The sequence below is a fragment of the Hypomesus nipponensis genome, chromosome 19 (genome assembly GCF_054491055.1).
Source record: "Hypomesus nipponensis isolate SF chromosome 19, ASM5449105v1, whole genome shotgun sequence".
Classification (NCBI taxonomy): Eukaryota; Metazoa; Chordata; class Actinopteri; order Osmeriformes; family Osmeridae; genus Hypomesus; species Hypomesus nipponensis.
Window position 1 is genome coordinate 10,023,364 of NC_140379.1, and position 20,147 is coordinate 10,043,510.

General features: G+C 45.6%; 3 protein-coding genes across 5 annotated transcripts; all 3 read right to left on the reverse strand.

Annotated features, from left to right (window-relative positions):
* Positions 1–483: 483 nt before the first annotated feature.
* Positions 484–7,000, reverse strand: LOC146246943 (mitochondrial inner membrane m-AAA protease component AFG3L1-like). Of its 2 annotated transcripts, none has more exons than XM_084683111.1 (17): positions 6,776–7,000; positions 6,170–6,254; positions 5,987–6,055; positions 5,699–5,817; positions 5,150–5,299; positions 4,913–4,987; positions 4,688–4,812; positions 4,317–4,602; positions 4,080–4,217; positions 3,735–3,888; positions 3,494–3,601; positions 3,076–3,201; positions 2,854–2,964; positions 2,624–2,739; positions 2,318–2,518; positions 2,017–2,211; positions 484–1,924 (listed from the first exon to the last, which is right to left on the reverse strand). In XM_084683111.1, the coding sequence occupies exons 1-17, from the start codon at positions 6,887–6,889 to the stop codon at positions 1,700–1,702; spliced, it is 2,397 nt and encodes a 798-aa protein (XP_084539237.1). In that variant the 5' UTR covers positions 6,890–7,000; the 3' UTR covers positions 484–1,699. The 2 variants fall into 2 exon arrangements, with proteins under 2 accessions (XP_084539237.1, XP_084539236.1); XM_084683110.1 differs by having other exon boundaries at positions 5,699–5,826.
* A 400-nt stretch (positions 7,001–7,400) lies between these two features.
* def8 (differentially expressed in FDCP 8 homolog) lies at positions 7,401–13,116 on the reverse strand. 2 transcript variants are annotated; one of them, XM_084683114.1, is made up of 12 exons: positions 12,952–13,116; positions 12,334–12,453; positions 11,479–11,573; positions 11,205–11,354; positions 10,736–10,877; positions 10,398–10,562; positions 10,077–10,204; positions 9,805–9,918; positions 9,541–9,621; positions 8,949–9,089; positions 8,714–8,823; positions 7,401–8,593 (listed from the first exon to the last, which is right to left on the reverse strand). In XM_084683114.1, exons 2-12 carry the CDS (start codon positions 12,437–12,439, stop codon positions 8,500–8,502), a joined length of 1,326 nt encoding a protein of 441 aa, XP_084539240.1. In that variant the 5' UTR covers positions 12,440–12,453; positions 12,952–13,116; the 3' UTR covers positions 7,401–8,499. The 2 variants fall into 2 exon arrangements, with proteins under 2 accessions (XP_084539240.1, XP_084539238.1); XM_084683112.1 differs by having other exon boundaries at positions 12,907–13,116.
* A 1,992-nt stretch (positions 13,117–15,108) lies between these two features.
* mc1r (melanocortin 1 receptor) lies at positions 15,109–18,187 on the reverse strand. Its single transcript, XM_084683115.1, has 2 exons — positions 17,889–18,187; positions 15,109–17,326 (listed from the first exon to the last, which is right to left on the reverse strand). The coding sequence occupies exon 2, from the start codon at positions 17,293–17,295 to the stop codon at positions 16,312–16,314; it is 984 nt and encodes a 327-aa protein (XP_084539241.1). The 5' UTR covers positions 17,296–17,326; positions 17,889–18,187; the 3' UTR covers positions 15,109–16,311.
* Positions 18,188–20,147: the final 1,960 nt, after the last annotated feature.

Here is a 20,147-nt window from a genome sequence, read left to right on the forward strand (position 1 = left end):
CACAGACACAGACACAGGCCCCAGACACAGGCCCCAGACACAGACACAGGCCACAGACACAGGCCCAAGACACAGGCCCCAGACACAGACACAGGCCACAGACACAGGCCCCAGACACAGGCCACAGACACAGGCCCCAGACACAGACACAGGCCCCTGACACAGGCCACAGACACAGGCCCCAGACACAGACACAGGCCCCAGACACAGACACAGGCCCCAGACACAGGCCCCTGACACAGGCCACAGACACAGGCCCCAGACACAGGCCACAGACACAGGCCACAGGCCCTACAACAGAAGACTCCAGCCGACCAACTGGATAGTTATGAATTCATACATTATTAGAACCAGGTGTGCTAAATTAGTGTCAGATAAAAAACAACCTCAGGAACAGGGTTGAAGACCACAGCTCTAGAACTAGAGGATCTGTTATCTGATTCTGGGGGTGTGGTGCTAAAATAGAATAAACAGGAAAGAAAATTGGGACAAAAGGTCATGTTTTATTGACAAATTTTGTTTTCTATGAAAACTCCCCTACCATATCTGAGCAGTCTCTTCTACATCAAAAAGAGAGAACAGTCATGCTAGCTCTGAGCACCAATCAGCAGTAAGAAAGGCAGGGGTTACACTGGAACATACCACTTTCACAGAGATATTTCACAAATACCTGCTGTTTTCTGTCACTCCTTGTACATTTATGTTTCTGTGTATACTGAACCTAAACACAACAATCCAACATGAACACAGCTGGAGTGATGATGGTGTGTGAAACATGTCTGGTTTTAAAACCTCCAACAACAACAACTGTGTTTTCACAACCTGCTGATCTCCCATCTTTAAAGTTGTTGGAAAACTGCAGAGCCCCTGTCCTTCTACAGGGTCTCCCCCCAAGTGTGCAGGGGCACCTTCAAGCTTAATCCACACCACCATGGTGACTTGTATATCTCCATGTCCTTAAAATGACCGGATTTTGTCTTTGTGGCTGTGTGGGAGATCAGCAGTCTTGGCATAGTTACACAAACACACCTTATGTGGTATCTTAGCACACGCCAGTGCTCTGATGAGTTCATACAGCCTCTGTAAAGGTAGGGTAAGAAGAGGTATTGAATTTGGCTTAAGCCCTGAGTAAATCACATTTAGTGTAGCTTCTGTAAGTAACAGTCCAGAGGTAAAGAACAGGATAAGAGGTACAGATGTGGAATGGTAAAGGAATAGACTTTCATACTGTGCTGTGGTTAATATTGAAATATTCTAAAAAACCAAAGTCAAACTGAATGGTATATAATTTCTAAGTACCCCTACAAAATATCTCAATAGTGCAACCTTTTCTGTGTACATTACAACCTTGAAGCAATTGACAAGCAGAAGGTTACAGTGTTTCTGCCCCTGTCCTAAATCTGCATGAAGGACAAATCTTGTATTCAAGATTGTATTCAGAGCCTGTCAGACAGAACAGCTGTCTGTATGCAGGGGCTGGTCCAGGCAGGGTCAGGCGGAGACACGGTGGTGAAACAATCCTCATAGACATGGAGACTTCATGACTCTGTTGTCCCAAAAGCACTATCTGGGAGCTTTTGTTTCAGCAAGCCCACTCAAGATATATATAAAAAAACTTCACATTAAAAAAAACCTCACATCTCAATATCGGTCATGCCAGACCTACTGTTCATGGGCCCTACTGGGATCAGGAATGAGTCTACAGGTAGAGAGCCTGTTTCTGCTGCCCCTTGGAGGTGTCAGTGCTCTCATGGCCCTTGTTCCAGTCCTTCAGGCCCAGAGGCAGGGAGATGTCCTCATCCAGGGCCCCTGTGCCCTCCACAAACTCCTCATACGTGGATTTCTCCTCAAAAGGCCGCGGCCCCAGCAGCTCCAACATGTCGGCCTTCGTCAGGATCTCCTTCTCCAACAGGCGCCTCCCCACCTGAAACACACACCTAGGTTAAGGACTGGAACACCACGAGGAGTCGGACCAAAGTTAGAACTGGTAACACCTCCCAGCCCCTCTTCACCCACCTTGTCAACCATCTCTCTTCTGGTTGTGACGAGATCATGTGTGCGCTGGAAGGCGGCGTTGATGAGCGAGCGCACCTCCTGGTCAATCAGCTGTGCGGTGGGCTCGCTGTATGGCTTCTCTGTTACCATGGCACCCTGCTGACTGCTCTCAAACGATACCTGACCGATCGCTTCACTCATCCCGAACTGGACCACCTGACAGAGACGGAGAGAGGGAGGGGGGGGTGAGAATAATTAGTATTAGTAATATTCAAACGGGAAGAAAATGTGCAGAGAGTGAGGCAGGGTTTAGGTAGGGTACCTGTGCGTAGGCGGACTGGGTGACCTTCCTGAGGTCATCCTGGGCACCGGTGGTGATGCGGCCAAAAAAGACCTGCTCTGCCACGCGGCCTCCTAACATCATGCACATCCTGTCAAACAGCTGCTCCTTGGTGAAAAGATACTGCTCCCTGGGGAGGTACTGAGCATAGCCCAACCCCTTTCCTCTGGGGATGATAGACACCTGACACACACACACACACACACGGGCATACAAAGGTGTCAGACTGAAATTCTTGCTCAGGATTACTATGGGAACATTGGGAATGAAAAAGTAAGGAGCCTTCACCTTGAGCAGAGGGTCTGCATGCTCCAGGAGCCAGCCCACCACAGCGTGGCCTGCCTCATGGTACGCCACCGTAGTCTTTTCAGCAGGCTGCAGGACCTGGGTCCTCTTCTCCAGGCCTGGGGGGGATGGGGGGCATCAGCAACCTGACTCTCATATGCATTTGATTTATTGGACGGACTGGATGGTTGCATGACACTATTATAGGGTGCAGCCTGCCCTACTATGGTTACCTCCAATGACTCTCTCGATAGCCTGCTCAAAGTGCACGGTGCTGATAGACTGGTGGAGGTAGCGGGCTGCTATTAACGCTGCTTCGTTACACACATTGGCAATGTCAGCCCCTAAGACACAAACACATGCATACACACTGTCATGTAATACTGCCCAGAACATGGAAGTCCTAGTTAGACTATTGCAGAAGATGCATACACAACCACAAGGTCCCCGCTTGCCTGTGAAGCCTGGTGTCAGAGCAGCTAGTTTTCTGGCCAGAGCCTCCAGGTCTATCAAGGAGTCCAGCTTAAGGGGTCGAAGGTGCACCTTGAATATGGATGCCCGTCCCTTAATGTCTGGAGGACCTGAGAGTGGGAAAGAGTAGGGCGGGGGGAGGATGAAGGAGGAAGAGCAATGTTTATTAACATAAGAGAGGGGGAAGGGAGTGGCATGTTCCAAAACTCTGATTATACCCCTGGTTACATAAGCAAACACAAAGCTTTGCACAAGGCCTTTGCAGTGACATAAGATATTACAACACCACCACAACAAAGCTGTCCGCTGGCCAAATAAATCTGATACCTTTTAATCATAACGCCTCTTAAATCCTAAACTGCATGAGATTCTGTACACTTAGGATTCTATGTACATGTGTACCTATGTAAATCTGTCTGTCAAACCGTCCTGGTCTCATAAGCGCTGGGTCCAGAATGTCAGGCCGGTTGGTTCCAGCTAGGACCACCACGTTGGTGCTGGTGTTGAATCCTGCAGACACAAACACACTCAACATGGAGACAGGAACCAGCAGGATTTATGCAACTCATGGCTGCCTGCCACCCAATACTGTGGGGGAGGGGGGCCTGATCCAGGGGCACGGATTCAATGTGAGGGGCCCTACCATCCAACTCCACGAGCAGCTGGTTGAGGGTGTTCTCCTGCTCACTTTGGCCTCCAAAGTTGTCTCTGCCTCTCTTCCTGCCCACTGCATCAATCTCATCGATGAACAGTATGCAGGGGGCGTTCTTACGCGCCAGGGCAAACATGTCCCTAACCTGGAAAAGGACAGAGATGCACACCTGGATGAATACACTTGGTGCTGCAAGTCTGGTCAAATTTTACAGACATACCAAGCCAGACAGTTACTTGGTTCCCATGGAGATTAAGGAAGAAGTTTAACATAAATATTTAGTTGTGCAGGGGAAAAAACAAACTCAGGATGTCCCCTTCCCCTCCCAGTACTAACCCTGGCTGGGCCTACACCAACAAACATCTCTTGGAACTCGGAGCCATTGACGGTAATGAAGGGGACATTAGCCTCTCCTGCTGTTGCCTTGGCCAGCAAGGTCTTCCCTGTGCCTGGAGGTCCTGAGAGCACTGCCCCCTGGAGAACACAACACCAACAGGAACAGAGTTAACACTACACACATCAAAAGCCTAAGACTGGCTGGGTATCATGTATAGTATCCTTGGCAACGGTTACCTTAGGAATCTTGGCGCCTAGTTCCTGATACTGACGTGGGTTCTTCAGAAAGTTGACAAACTCCAGGATCTCCAGTTTTGCCTCCTCACAGCCTGCCACATCCTTAAACCTCACGTTGATGTTATCCTTCATGATCTTGGCTTTGGATTCGCTCATACTGAAAGGGTTGCTCCTCCCACCTCCTCCACCACCTCCTCCACCACCTCCTGTCATAGATCCTCGACGCAAGGTGAAAAGCAGGAAGCCAACCAGCAGCAGGGTTGGGAGGATGCTCATCATTGATGTTCTATCGGGAGAAAGAGAACGAAGGTCACATTAGCAGCATGAGGTCCATCACCAGTCAGGGTGGTCAGCCCCAGCCCGAGTCTCACCCGTCACTCTCGGACCCGTACACCACGGGGACCCTGTGTGTGGGAGACACACCCAGCTCTTGCTGCGCCTGCTCCAGGTTACGCTCAAATGTCTCCACACTGCCAATGTTGAACCATAGGTAGCTCTGCAGAGACACAGGATGCGGGATGTTGGGATGGGGCCAGCTTGGCATGCTTTACTAATAACGTTTTGGGGTAACTCTGCTTCCTGTTGTTGGTACGTACCACATCTGAAGTGTAAACTCCATGAGCTGGGAATACTCTAACGTATTGTTTGTTGATGACCTCTAGACGTTCCACCTGCACACACACAGACATACATCAACTACAGCTGTTTCAAACATCATCATGACTGAACAGCTGTAGAGCTTTTTTAACAGGCCAAAGAAGATTAAACGTAATCTCTATTTGAATCTAACATGAATTTAAGAGTCTGTGCACGGTTCTTGCAGGGCCTCTCACCAGTCCTCTGGCCAGGTACAGATTCACAAACTCCTTCCATGAGATTTCCTTCCCTGTCTCCCGAAAGTAGAAATACAGGAATGCTGATGTCATGCCAGCTGCACCAATAGCAATGTTCCGCAGAGTTCTCTCATCCCAAGGGATCTGGGCCTATCAGGTTCAGAGAGAAAAGCATGAGGGGAGGGACAGACTGGTGTTGTAGACTACAGATAGATAGACACACACACACACACACACACACAGTCAGCCAGGACACGCCTCCGTATGGCTAGCTCTCCTATTGGTAATCAGTCCCCATTAGCAGCTTGAACTACGGTTAGTTTGACCTTCTGTCCCCATAAACTGGAGCACTTATATTAATAGGCTCAAAACAATGTTACTTTCCTCTCTCTGTTACATAACAGCCCAGTGCCTGCAGGCCCCTAATCCTCTGATAAACTATGTCCTGCAGAACATGAAACATTACTGATGACTGTCTAAGATGATTCAGATAATAAGTATTCAGATACTTCAGGCCAGAAATGTCTATGAGTCTCAGAAGATACCAACCTGGAAGCGTCTCCACCAGTCCGACTCCTCTTTCTCTCCTTCTCTCTTCCCGTCGTCACCTCCTCCATTGGTTCCTCCTCCACCACACCCCTGAGGCTCCAGCTCCGTGGTCTTTCCATCTGAACATACTGGCAAGTGACAGTGGAAATGTAAAGAAGGACCATCTTCACAAAAGCTATTGAGTCCTTTGATCTGTAATCCAAACCAGATACCAGGACAGACAAGATACTGGAGGTAATTATCTCCCATCTTCCCGCCCCCTCCTTGCCTCCCATCTTCCTTCCTCACCTTTACTCTCCTTGGCTGATTTTTTCTCGTCCAGTGTCTCCTCACTCTTAGGGAAAAACTTCTCAAATCCTCAAACGACAAAACTTTACATTAATACTACAGACATGCAAGTATTAACTAACTACACAAATAACCAGTGTATGAAATATATTTAATAATGTAGCAATTAATTCAGGTAATTACCTCTTGGTGGTTTGTTGGAGCTTAGTAATCGAGTGAAAGTGCCTTGATTTAATCCCATCGATGTCATACGGATTAGGTGAGAGTTCTAAAAGAGTAATGAAAGGATATACACAGAAGATTGCCTAGACGTGAACTGGAAATCTAACATTCAGACATGCGCCTGTGAAAAATACTGCAAATAATAAACTGCCACGCCCCCTCCCTGGCCTATTGTGCAATGAATGGATGACAATAACCTTCTCAAACTCAACTTGCTGTTTTTGTTCGAGCAGGAACTAACAATAAGAACCATTACTTTAAATGTATTTGAAGTTGCTTGCTGACACCAATCTTCTCCCATTACGAGTCCTGTGTCTACCCTGTTGGTGCTTTCAGAACATTGCGTACTCTCCTCGGCAAGTTGAGGGCACAACAGAACTGTCTCACTGTACGCTATGGCACAATGCTTCAAAACCAAATAATGCCATTGTTGCACAGATAGTTACATGTTTTTGTTGATACACATTTATGTAGTGATAAGAAATGTAACTGACGATGCATTTATTTTCTTTAAAATCCACATGCAAGTTAACAAAGCAACAAACCTCGGAACAAAAGGATCCTTACCCGTGCCGAAGAGCCAGTGTAACGAAAGGCTGCAGAAATGTTGCAGCAGCTTCTACCCCAAGCCTGTGCTCCACTCCTCAAGGGCCCGACGGAAACTGAAAGGAGAGCCATCATGGGAACTGTTTCTGGGCAGCCACAGGTGCAGCTCCTCGCTGCTGTTGAGGGTAGTTACCCAAGCCTCAACACCCAGCTGCAAGTGCACAGTCTCAACACTTCCGAGTCCAAATCGACGGAACCAATCCGCGAGGAGCCTGACGTAAAACGCGTCAAAAGAGTGTCAGCCTATTTTAATGTTGTCAAGTTTTTCTTAAATACGTTACTCTGACACTGACACAAAACAACGGAAAACTGCTTAAAATGTGTGCTCATTCAAATTAAATAACATTATGCTTTATTTCTGCCTTTTTAAAGCCCCTGACGGATTTGAGTTAGACCATCCTGCTGTTTAGCGATTGGTCAATATTTGCAATAACAAGTGACGCTTGCTACATTTTCTTTGGCTTCTGCGCTTCAGACACAAGACTCTTACCTTGGATCATGTAATACTTGTACTGTATTTGTAGAAAGACATGGCAATTGTAACAAGCCCTAAAGCGGGTTAGCATCACAAGACCGACTCGCTCTGTTTAGAAATACTTTATTCATGCTAAGCCTAACATAAGTCTTTTAATATCGACAGATAATTTGATCTTAACCGACAAGAAACAGGAGGCTATTTTCATCTTTTATACATCATATGAGGGTCATGTTTAATTAAAATGGATATAATGCAGATGTACCAGTGTACGCTGCTGATCATCATTTTGACTCAATGGTAATAATATTTAATTACAATAACAATGGCAACAAATACTTTAAATTCATGCTGAAAGATAACACAGCCAATATTTATTATTTTAAAACAAATAATTGTAGTCTTACATAATAATGTGTCCAGAGGTAATCAGTCTTTATCTCTTCAAAGAATATGATCCATTTTTAGACAAGCTACTAAGAACATCCACTTATGTTATATTTGATAATAACATTGTAATATTTCTGACCATATAAGGTACACACATACAACACAATATTAAAAAAAAAAAAAAAAAAAAGAAGATTTACCAGTGCATCACGAGCACCTTATCGCTCACATAAAACTAATCAGTTGTCACACTTGGTCCAACTATTACACGTGGTCCAGCTGTCACACCTGGTCCAGTGCAGTAGTGCAGCCCCAGGGAACAGACCGTGCAGCCTGTCTCCAGAACCTCAGCTAGGGACAGATCAACTTCAGTGTCATAGTTGTCTGTGATCTGTATAGCAGTAAGGGGGTCATATATCTGCCAATAAATACAGGCTCACACCTCATATCAGTTAAGGCCTTGAGGTGAATGGCAGTTTTGTTTAACCAAATTTAAATTAAGTTGCTGTTTTTAAGTAGGATACGATTTCACAATGGTTAGAGTACATCTTAAGTAGTATTGAGGCTAATTTTGTGTTTCCAACTGTGCAGCCAAAGTATCACCAGGTTACATAAACAGCCTCCATGTTAGACCTGACTTGAACAAACATCCTCACAACATGAAGACCAGAAGATGACACTAACCAAGATCAGTACAGGAGGTGAAGGCTTACCAAGACTAGGCATTAAAAACAATAAATGTTGAAAAGTCTTAATAGTGTGGTATGCACCGTCAGGCAAAGAGCTACGTCCTCTACCAGTCACAGTTGTTTTATCATGGTTACACTGCCTTCCCATCCGAGGGCTCATCCTGCTGGCGCTCTGTCACCCGGGCACACCTTGGACAGGTGGTGGAATTGTCATAGTAACAGTCCCTACAAAAGAAGACAACAGGTGTGATCCTGGATTAACCTGATTAGATAGTTAGGGCTAGTTTAACCATTTAAAAAGACTGTATCTCATGTCAGATGCAGGGAGAAGAGTAGCAGACTGACCTGTGGAACACAGCAGAGCAGTCATGGCACACAGACGTGTGGCTGTCGAAGGGGAACAAGATGTCTCCTTCCTTACACAGCTCACACACAAAGCCTTTAGCCTGACACCTCTGGACACACACACGCACACACACACACACACACACGAGTGTTAGGTGGTAGACAACCTCACTGTTCCCCAGTACGAACTGCTTTGATGAAAAGTGTCACCGCAGTGTGTTACATGCAGACGCACCTCACAGTCTAACTTAATGTGCTTGGCGAAGGTGGTGTGGATCTCTGTGAGGGAGATGCTGAGTCTGCCGCTGTAGATATCGATAAGGTCCTGAAGAGAGTACATGTCATCGTTCTCCACAAAGTGCTGTCGCTCTTGAAGCTGGGGGGGGGGGTAAGAATTGGCTGAGTCAGACTGTGCTCATCCTTAGGGCAAAGGCTAGATACACTCACAATTGTGCATTCAGTTCAAATTAAGGACGTGTTTAATTGATTATAACCTAGCTGAAAGAGATCTTCATTTAGCATGACGAAGCACTCCTTCTGATTCCCTGCTGTGTCCAAGTTCCGGCCCCAATGTTGTGTAACTTGCTCTGAGATAATACCACCTCAGCATCACATACCACACTCCCCAACTAATATTTATAGTTCAGCTGCTGTGTCAGGTTTCCATTACACATACTGTAAATGTAGGTCAACAAGTACTGTCTCTCTGAGCAGCATTAAGGCCACTTGCGGCTGTGCTCCTCTGCCTCGTCTTGCTTGTCTGTTACAGAACACAGGGGGGCGCTGTGATCCCTGAGAACATCATGTACATGGCTGACGATTCTGACCTGCAGCAGCAGGCGTGCCTCCATGGCCTCCTTACAGGTCAGGAAGTAGGGCTTCATCAGCAGGATGTCCTGACGTAGCTTCTGCAGTGGAACACACAGGGGACAACAAGGACACTGAGACAAGGACAAGTGCCGATAATGTTTTGCTTTCTCCCCCTCGTGAGATGAGAAGGCAAGACCACATGTGACACAGTATTCTTGCTAATATGGCAGACAGTCTGATTGGAGCTGCCCGGGCTGGGAGGGAGGGGGCCGGTCACCCACCCTGATCTCCACCAGCTCCTCCACAAAGTTGAAGAGTAGGGGGTTGATCTCCTTCAGCCGGAGGACCGGGCGTGGCAGCATCAAGGCCAAGTAACGCAGGGAGGCACGGCACACCTGCTCAGAGAACACACACGAGTAAAACCTTGATGTACACACACACACACACACACACAGGTAACACAACTGTAACTGTAGTGGGTGACTTAGTTACCCCCCAGGACCAACAAATGCAGGTAATATAGCAGTATAAAGTAGCTGTGTTTTCCGTGTACCTTATGGGGTTCAAACTCCCAGTTGTGGATGACGCGGGCCGGGATGATGGCCGTGTCACTCCAGTGGCAGGTGCTGCAGTAGTACTGTCCTGTATAGTCACACTGTCTGGCCTCGCTGGGCACACCCCCTGCAGGCACACAGACACACAGCAGTCTGCTGTTAAAGCTCTTCTCCTACACCGTCACCCTGCAACTACTTTTAGTAGAAAAGAAGCGATACATTGTTTAATATACTAGGGCTTTGATCACTATGGAAAGTGAGAGCATGAAAGGAGGAAGTCATACTACTGCTGTTTTCCAGTGTAGTGTGTCCATACTCACTCAGAGACACGGGCGTGCGGCATTCAGCACAGCGGTAGTCTTGCCGGTCCAGCCCCACCTCAGGACAGATGCTCAGCTCATACTCTGACTGGTGGCTAACCTTTGACCTCACACATGGCTTTGTGATCAGGTTCATACACTTGCTATGGCAACGGTAGTAACAGCCTGAAAGTGGGAGAGATGGGAGACAAAGGGATGTTAGTAATGTACACAACTCCCCAGCCCGAGACCTCCTCCTACAGATGTTGTCTGGTCGATCCAGCCAGAGACAAGCAGTCAGACTAAGCATGTGACCCAACCTCCGTGAGGTATGCATCAAGTGTGTGTGTGTGTCTCACCTGTGCAGGTGTACCATGTTTGGATCAGGCCCCAGATGATGGCGCTGCACTTGTCACAGGTCTGTTTCACACTCTTGCTCTTCTCCTTGGAGAAGCGGTGCTCCAATAGGACCCTCAGATTTGGCTCGTCCTCGTCAGGGTCCTGGAGCAGAGCCAATCAGAATGCTATTAAAACATTTGTTTTAAAGCTGCAGACTTCCCTTCATGATGGCTCAGAGACTGTGTGGCACTGTGACAGAATATTAGCCATGTCAGACAACCACAGCAGCAGTTTCACATGTTGTTTTATGGCTAAAAGTGCCAGCCCCAGCTGCTATGAGGTAGTAAATGATTCATGGTGCCTCTTCATTAAAGCAGAGGCCACACCGTGCTGTGTGAGAAACGAAAGCTTTCATTTCTGTTTAGCTAATAGCATCTCTTTGAGTGCAGCTTGTCCCCCCCCCCACACACACACACACACATTTCCCACCTTGAGCTCCTGCAGTTTGAGCCGCAGGTGAATCAGTTTGACCACGGTATCCTTCTGTCTCTCCGAGTTCTCTGGCAGCTCCAGGATCAGCCTCTTACACTCCTCAATTGCCATCTGCAGCTGCTCAATGTCTGAAGCCACAAAAGAGTCCTGCATGGACACACACAACAACAACAACATGAACAACCACACACAAAATAACATTGAATAGGTGTTTATACAGAGGGACTAAGGTAAGGACTGTGTGTGCGTCTGTGTGTCTGTCCGTACTGACCACAGGTCTGGAGAAGTGGTCCTCAGTCAGGCCCAGGTCCATGGCCCGGTCCACACTCTGGGTCCTGGTCTCAGAGAACAGCTCGGCTCTCACTTCTGAGGATGAATGGCTGAGTAAAAACGTAGTCTCCTCTCCCTCATCCCTCCCCCTCTCCCAGACTCAGTCAAGCACATGGGAAACCCACCATTGCAACAAGAAACTGCCTGTGAAGTTATTAGCCAACAAATGAATTACAGAGTGGCTAAGGATGGCCTTAAGACTACAACTAGTAACAGTCACATGATCCAGATCTGTACATTGAACATCAGCTGACAGACATGTCAACATTACTTGCCTTCCATAATTACAACAGAACTTCCTAAATGAACCTTGCCCTTCTTAGCCCTATAAACAACCCTCATGAGTCTAATTCCAAAAAGCAACCTAACAGACTGGCAGCAGTTTGCAATCTGATTAAATGACAACCAATAAGAGGTTGTACTGTTGAAAAGTTACCTGCATAGATCTCAGAGTAAATCATGACGAAGAAAATTATGAGGGACAGGCTGACCGGAGAAATAACTGAGGCCCAATCAAGCGCAGCATAAAACACAAGCGCACTGTTCCTGAGAGTTGCTCCAATAACAAGTCTAACTTTACTCTGTCTTGGATCACTTTCACAACCAGTTCCTGAAACCGGTGGCCCTAACATTAGAGGAAGTAAGACATTCTACGTCAAAACATTGAATGGTCCCGTCTCCGACCACTGCTACACCAGCAGGACTCACTGCTCCAGTCTCCACTCTATCACCGCACCCAAGCAAAGACTCAGGACTTGGTAAAAGTCTCAGAGATAAACGGAATGTAAACACTCACCATGCCGTGGAAGGGTCTTTCCCTCTGGATGGCCTTCCTCCTCGCCCCTGTCAAAAGGGTTAAGGCGGCCTTGACGAAAGTGGGCAAGTCTCTCATTATATTCCATCTCACCAGCAGCGCCTGAGGTGTAATTAATAACACATACAGCATGCAGTTGCAATCACTGGGACAACCATGCACACGTCTCACAGAATGGATGTATTCCATACTGTATTAAATTATATAATTGCTTAAAACATAACACTGGACATTGGTACCAATAGTACACTACAGTACATAACGTAGTAGAGCAGTGGAGCTAGCCTAGCCAAGACGATGCTGCAGTCAGATGAAGTGACACTGCTGTTCTGTCTTAGTGACACTGTCCGAATATTGAGCATTTGTGCTATTCGGGCAGGTGTCGATTGATGGCACCAATACTGTCAAATCAAGGACAGCAAGACAACTCACAACGTTTGCTCTAGCTAGCTACTGTAGTCATGAGCTAGCTTTCGTCTGCTTGCTACTATACGTTAGCAACGTTAGCTATGTAGCTTGCTAGCTAGCAACAGTCAGTAAACAAGACAAGCTCACCCCATTGTCAAGCTCACACCAAGATTATTTGGATATCATACGCACAGGTTAGCAGCACTCTTTGAACACGCGGGTTTCCCCCAAGATATCAAGTTGTTGCTATCCTCCTCAACACTAGTCCGCTTGCTTATGTAGTTGTACAGTTTTCAGCATCACAGGAAAGATTCCACCATTTTTCTCTTTGCTTGGTCTGTCACTGTCACCGCTGTGGTATTATTGTTGTAGGTTACTGTAGCACCATCTATCGTGCCACTCACGTAACAACACCGATCATCTCTCTTAAAGAATCCTTCCCATACCTTCCGGTGTTGTCTTTATATGGCACCCGGGTCTTCTGTGCATTGACAAATATATATGTAATTCTTTAAATGAATTAACTAGTTCTTGCCTGAGTTCAGTAGCCTACATGACCGGGTCAAGACTCAGTGCTGCTCCCATACATTGGCCTTTCAGATAGGCCTAAGGAATGGACAATCCATGAACAGACAAGCTGTGTATCATGATCACATGAAGGGGAGGAAAAGACATAAACAGATAATGACCAATTTCTAAATTCTAGACGGTCTACAGTGTAAGTTATCCTGCAGAAAAAGCTGGATGGTGGATTTTCTACAGGATGTGTTGCCAGTATTGACATCCTATCCTGTGGTATACCTTCCTGTATCTGTATCCTCTGGGTTCTAAGTGCTTGAATCCATGTGTGGATTAATAGTGTGTGTGTGTGTGTTTAAAAGTGTGTGTCAATGTATGCCTGTGTCTTCTCAACCAGAGCAAACCAACAGAATGGGACATAGATGTTTACGGCTTACATTAATTGCAGAGATAAAGACTTCTCTGTTTTTAATAGGTGTGTGTGTGTGTGTGTGTGTGTGGAAAGGGTCAGCGGTAAGTTCAGCAGAGGCAGTGAGCAAAAGAGCGTGTTTAGTGCTGTTCTTCCAGGGTCAGCCGGGCTCAGCAGCATGTGATGTACACAGCCTCTAACCCTAACCCCCGCCACCACAGCCTCTAACCCTAACCCCCGCCCCCACAGCCTCTAACCCTAACCCCCGCCCCCACAGCCTCTAACCCTAACCCCCGCCCCCACAGCCTCTAACCCTAACCCCCGCCCCCACAGCCTCTAACCCTAACCCCCGCCCCCACAGCCTCTAACCCTAACCCCCGCCCCCACAGCCTCTAACCCTAACCCCCGCCCCCACAGCCTCTAACCCTAACCCCTGCCCCCACAGTCTCTAACCCTAACCCCCGCCCCCCACAGTCTCCAGAGCTTCTTCCCCCAGTATTCATGTGTAAGGGCCTCTTTACAAACTTTGTAAACTTGAAAATACTGTATTATACAAAATATTGAACAGTTCAAGTTATATTTGGGACATTTCAGCAACAGTGGCAGGGTCAGAACCACAGGTCTAAACATTAATAATATCTACAGCGGATGTCTTAAGGCCTCATTTGGGTTAATCACTTCTGACATCAGCAACATCATCTTATCATTTCACCCTTTACATCCCTTTGTGTACATCATGTCCTGTAATAGCATGTGTGACAGTGTGGGCGTTACCAACCTGGTGCAGCAGTGATAGACATGCTGCTCCGCTCACCCTGAGGGGAAGGAACTGGACTGTTTAAAACGGTTCTGGCAAATAAGGAATCATGTTAAGAGCTTTGATTTGACAAAGAGAATCGTAAAATCATGTAACTTAATTAACTTGCCTTGGAGACATGCTATTTCCCCCATCTGTTCAGAACCCAGATCCTGTCTATTAAAAGCTGAGTTGAGATAGTTGAATAGATCTTGTGTTTGAAGAAGACAGCCACATGAAGGACCATGTGGCCGTCTGGCTCCAGCCCAGGTGTTTCACCGCAACGATACAAAGTTGGGTTCTGCTGTGACCTCCTGATCTTGAAGTCTTCTTTTATAACTGTGCCTGTCTCACCTTGGAGACCAGAACTAACCCTGTCACCATGAAGACCACAACTAATCCACATTGGAGACCAGAAATAAAGCTGTCCCCATGGAATTTGGACAGCAATATATATATTGTATAATCAGGTGCTGTGACCAAGTTTTTTAATCGGACAAGTGATTCTGTGATTTGATGATGAACATTTTGATAGTAAGTAAATGCCAAAACCATTTACCATGAACAAACTCACTTTTAGGCGTATACACAAATTAAAGGATACAAACCATGCTTATTTCTTACATTACATTTTAATTGAATTATTCATGCATACTTTATTTGCCAAATAAAATTGACAAGAGATAGAGACATTAGAATATACAGTATAGCCAATATCTGAAATGATATACACATGTAGGGTGACATTTTACATAACTGTAATGCTAAACGAGCACAGTTCAGTAGCTTCACACATTGAGATCAATTTGAGGATTTACTGATCTTTACATCAGAACAAAGGGACTTCTTAATGTATAAATGTTTTAATAGTACAGGTTGTAAAAATAGAAGCAAATAGATGATGATCAAATACAACTTAAATCGGAACCATACACTTTTTTTTTTCATCTATAATACATTTGTTGTGTTTAAATTGTATTTTTCATATGCTTATATTGATTATTCTAAATAAAATTATATTTCAAAGTCCGTCCATAGCCTATCACATGAGAACATTAACCGTGAAAATATTATTTGTATTTTGACTAGGCCTTTATGCCTACATAAAAATGAGACATGTGAACACACAAATAAACAAAAACAGTACACACTGAAAAAAGGTTATATCGGAAATGTCCTTAAGAATTCCAAACACTCCTGTAGGACGTACGACTGACCAAATTACTCAAATTTGAATGAATGAAAAAACATCTTCTTGAGCCTTATGCAGCATAGCATGACACGAAGGCCTTTGCTACATTAAAATACTGAACGACATCCTTTTTCCAAAAACATCTTGCGTTTAGCCTTTAATCTATCTCCGTATTATTTACAAACTTAATTAATTAGGCCTACCAACCATGTTTTCCAACTCAACATATCAATAAAAGTCAGTCTTTTTGCTCCCTGAGAAAACTGGACCCGTGGCAGTCAAATGTTCATAAGGATATTCTTAAAGAGAGCTCCGCATGGCAGTTGGACGGAGACGATCATTATAATGAGATCCTTTTAATTGATACTGTGTGTCTTAACGTTTTAGGCCCAGAGCCGCAGCCATAGAAAAAGCTTCGATCCTTTAAGCGTGACATGCACAAAGTGCAATGTCCCGCTATCCTAAACTCGACCGTTTGAGGCCAGACACGTTTTCACCATTGGCATCACAACAACGCTTTGAAGAGGCTACCCCTCCACTCCCCCAACTCTTTCATCTCCTTTCATTATTAACCATCTCCGTCAACTCGATGCCAGGGTTAGAGTTTGGATTCAGGTGTGAACATGGGGCCCGCTGTCACATACTGAAGCGCCAGCACCATGAGCAGATGAGCAGTTCTTTGAGCGTTTTTCGCAGCTCCTGGCTCCGATAGGCATAGATGAGAGGATCGATGATCGAATTACAGATGATGAGGATGAGGAAAAGGTTAAAGTGGCTGAAAAAACAGGTGCAGAATGGCGTCTTGGGACAGGTGAGTATCAGGATGAGGTGGAGGAAGAAAGGGCCCCAGCAGAGGATGAAGACCCCAAGCAATATGGTGAGCGTGATGGCTCCCTTCATGCTCGTGGCCTGGCGGCGGCTCTTGTGAAAGGCCATGATGCGCCGCGAGTGCACGTGTGCCAGGATGAACATGTGCAAGTAGAGCACGGCAGTGAACACGAGCGTGATGAAAAAGAACGTCACCAGGCAAACAATTACGGCGTTGTCGGTGTGGTAGACGATGAATAACGTGCTGGAGGTGATGCTGGCCATCCACACCAGGATGATAATGATCACAGCGCGTTGCGTGGTCATGATGCTGTGGTAGCGTAGAGCGTAGAAGATGGTGATGTATCTATCCGCAGCGATGGTGCACAGGAAAGACAGCGAAGACACCACGGAGCTGCAGATCATGATGTCTATGACATTGTCCAGGTGTCTCAGCATATCTTGGGTCACCTGCAGCAACCCCTGCTCGTTCAGGAGCATGAACAACGTCTCCACCACATTACTGACGCTCACCAGCATGTCGGAGACGGCCAGACAGCAGATAAAGTAGTACATGGGTGAGTGCAGGTTGCGATTTTTTATGATAGCCAGCACCACCAGAATGTTTTCAACCAGACTAATGAGGCCCAGCGTTAGGAACAGCTCCTGCGGGATTCGAATCTGCACGCAGCCAGTGGCGTTATGCTCCCCTTTGCTGGCGTTGTGGGTCACGTTGTCGTCCATGTACATGGTGAGTGGACTCAGCTCCATATGGTGCATGACGAAACTGTGCTGCTGAGAAGTACAGTTCATGTCCGCCTCTCGCACACAGCTGCAGTCGGTCCTACAACAAACAACACGAGGAACTTGAGTCTTTCTTATTTAAAACAATGGGTGACCTTCACCACGCGTACGCTGAGGGGTATGGAAATGTGGCTATCATGAAATGTACTCTGTGGTCAGGTGAATAGGCACCAACTTTAATCCTGACCGTGAATCTTAATCGGTGGGGAAAGGTTAAAGGGTTAACCCCTAACCAAGAGTAATTACTGTAAAAACATAATCTTTCAGCAGACTACCCTGTCATTCCGTCTGCATGGTGAAAGTGTATTGGGGTTCTGCGGTAGTATGGTCCATATAGTTTGAGCATATTCTTGTCTCCAAATAAACTTTAAGATTGACACAAAATAAGACAAATAAAGGAGTCAATGGGTAAGCTTATGAGAAGTAGGCCTAAACGTTTTAAGACTGAGTAAAAGTTGTTAAGCTTTAATTTAAGAAAATACATGCCGAGTATTGCCCACTGAACAAAAAAGTCAATAGCCTATCAAGATTAAAAGGTTGATTGAAGACGAAAGATGAAAAAGAAAGAAGATTACATTTACTGTGAATTCACATTGACGCACCTTTACGCTGTCCTGAAAAATAGTTTCTTGTATTTGCACGAGACGTATAAAGCATGTATTGACCACTGATGCACATCTCTTTTTAATCCCACTTCAGTGTTGAGCCAAAATATCGGATGCGGTCAAATAATCATCCATGCGAGTTCTCTTCATCCTAAAATCGAAATTGTTCTCTCAAATTGTGCTTGGCAAAGGCGCGCATGATGCACCGCAGCTCTACTGATGGGAAGATGTTATTCCTTGGAGTGCCGCCCATTGATACCCAATTGCGAGCGGGGAAAATCAAACATTTGGAGATCCGGTTGGTCTACGGTCAGTAAATGTTTGACCCGCGCGCTGACAGTGTGTTCCTTAAAGGCTGTTACGCTTCTCGAACTCCTCCTTTCTCGTGTGGAAGGCAACCGCATGATACTGACAGACACAAACGGAATAATGCGTGATCCCGCATCGGAAATATTTAACACCATTGTGGTTTAAGCTCTAAACAGTTTTGAGATCTTTATCATTCATTGTCATTAAAGTAGCCTAACTGACTGAAGTGCAGAATTGAAAATGGTAGGCCGATATCACCTTTAAAAAAAGCCTAAGAAGTAGCCTTCAACAACTCTTTCAGAACTATGAGATGATAACTTTGTAATAGACTTGCCCAACCCTATTTCTCCAGTTCAGTAATAGTCACTTTACGCACGTTGCGCACAGATCGGGGCCTTAAAAAAATCACTGATTGCCCACAATTTGGTATCAGTGTGTTCAGATTGCACGCATGATTTACAATTGTCCCAAACCAGTCGTATTTATGTAGCCTGATAAACGACCAATGTCCTTTGAATATTTCTGATTCTGTGGCCAGATGAGAGGGGTTTGAGCTACCGTAAATCCGCGGCACTTAAACATCAGGTTGTTAGAGGTGGCTTGTTCTCACTCTCATGCCTCTGGCGCCAGCCGATTTTTACCACAACACGGTTCCAGAACAGCGTTAAATTATGAAGATTACTTGACCTGGATACAAAAGGACACATCTTCAACTGAGCAGCAGCCTCAGTTAGATGTGGATAAGTTTACCCGGAATCGAGGATGGTTTTGCCAAAAGTTGTCTAATGGAGGAGCATTGTGGGTCAATTGAATGCGCGTGTTAAGCCCCTCAGTCTCTTAGAACTACTGGTCAACTATTCACTTTAGACGTCAGTTATAGGCAACAACGCACGAAAGATTTTTGGCTGTCGAGTAAAGTGCTAACCCAATCATATATGAAACTGCCATATAACTCTTGTCAGCCATCCAGCTGTTAACGTCCATCTCTTCACAACCATAGATATCTGAATAGAAATAGAGCAAATATAACTGCTTTTGCCTTTTAATAATCATAGAACAAAACACAAATTGAAATAATCCTATAAAATAATGTATTTATAATGATGTAGATAATTACTGATCTAGTGTATATAACCCCCTAGCCTTTTCTGACCCCACCTATCCAGGCTAAACCCCAGCCCTGGCTCAAGTATTGCATAGACCCTTGCCTCAATCACTCACACATGTGGCTAGCAAATTAGATATCTTACAATCACACCAATTGCCTATGTGTGAATAAGAGAGAGGCCAGAAATATCAGCCTGACAAACAAGCACACATGTTCATTCATACCCACAATCTTTTAATCTCATACCTCTTATCAGCAGATAACATCTCTTTGCACAAGTGACAGTGCTCAATGTCTTTCTTTAGGGTAATTGACCTGGACTTCAACCTTTTTACGTAAAGCAGCTCAAGCCACTGCCTGAAAGGCCTCATAACTAAGTAACAACGTTGACAATATGCTCTTACCCCTCCTGAGAGTGCAGTTTATGCTGCATGCAGCAAATCAAGCTCATTAACTCATGGAAATGAAATCTAGATGAGTATCTCTTGGACTGCAACTTCCTGGACCAGGGAAGTCAAGAAAGGTCAGTTTGTGTGTGTTTTTGTAATGCTGCATTACTCTTGTTATTGAGTCTGTGTGAGTCTGTGTGGCAAGAGGCCCATGAGCAAGATAAGCATATGATCAGTTTGTGTATTGTAATGCTTATTTTCTCTCACTCACAAAGACACTCTCACACACATACAGCAACAGGAATACAAGGTGTCCTGGGCCAGCAGTGGCCATTAACCTTCAAATGACAGCAGTGAGCCCATTTTAACAGCAATCCTCAAAGCAATGTCTTAAAAATGAGGCTTGACACTGTAATTATGAGACTGTTACATCATTACGTCCACATGGAA

What these genes read in the sequence shown, in the direction of transcription:
- LOC146246943 (XM_084683110.1), bottom strand. Translation starts at nt 6,889, where the DNA reads ATGATGGCTCTCCTTTCAGTTTCCGTCGGGCCCTTGAGGAGTGGAGCA. An exon ending in CTCCAACAAACCACCAAGAG is followed by an intron (nt 6,056 to 6,169) that starts GTAATTACCTGA and finishes TTGTCGTTTGAG; the next exon opens with GATTTGAGAAGTTTTTCCCT. An exon ending in GAGTTTACACTTCAGATGTG is followed by an intron (nt 4,813 to 4,912) that starts GTACGTACCAAC and finishes GTGTCTCTGCAG; the next exon opens with AGCTACCTATGGTTCAACAT.
- def8 (XM_084683114.1), bottom strand. Translation starts at nt 12,439, where the DNA reads ATGGAATATAATGAGAGACTTGCCCACTTTCGTCAAGGCCGCCTTAAC. An exon ending in AAAGACCCTTCCACGGCATG is followed by an intron (nt 11,574 to 12,333) that starts GTGAGTGTTTAC and finishes ATTCATCCTCAG; the next exon opens with AAGTGAGAGCCGAGCTGTTC. An exon ending in CCGCACGCCCGTGTCTCTGA is followed by an intron (nt 10,205 to 10,397) that starts GTGAGTATGGAC and finishes GTGTGCCTGCAG; the next exon opens with GGGGTGTGCCCAGCGAGGCC.
- mc1r (XM_084683115.1), bottom strand. Translation starts at nt 17,295, where the DNA reads ATGAACTGTACTTCTCAGCAGCACAGTTTCGTCATGCACCATATGGAG.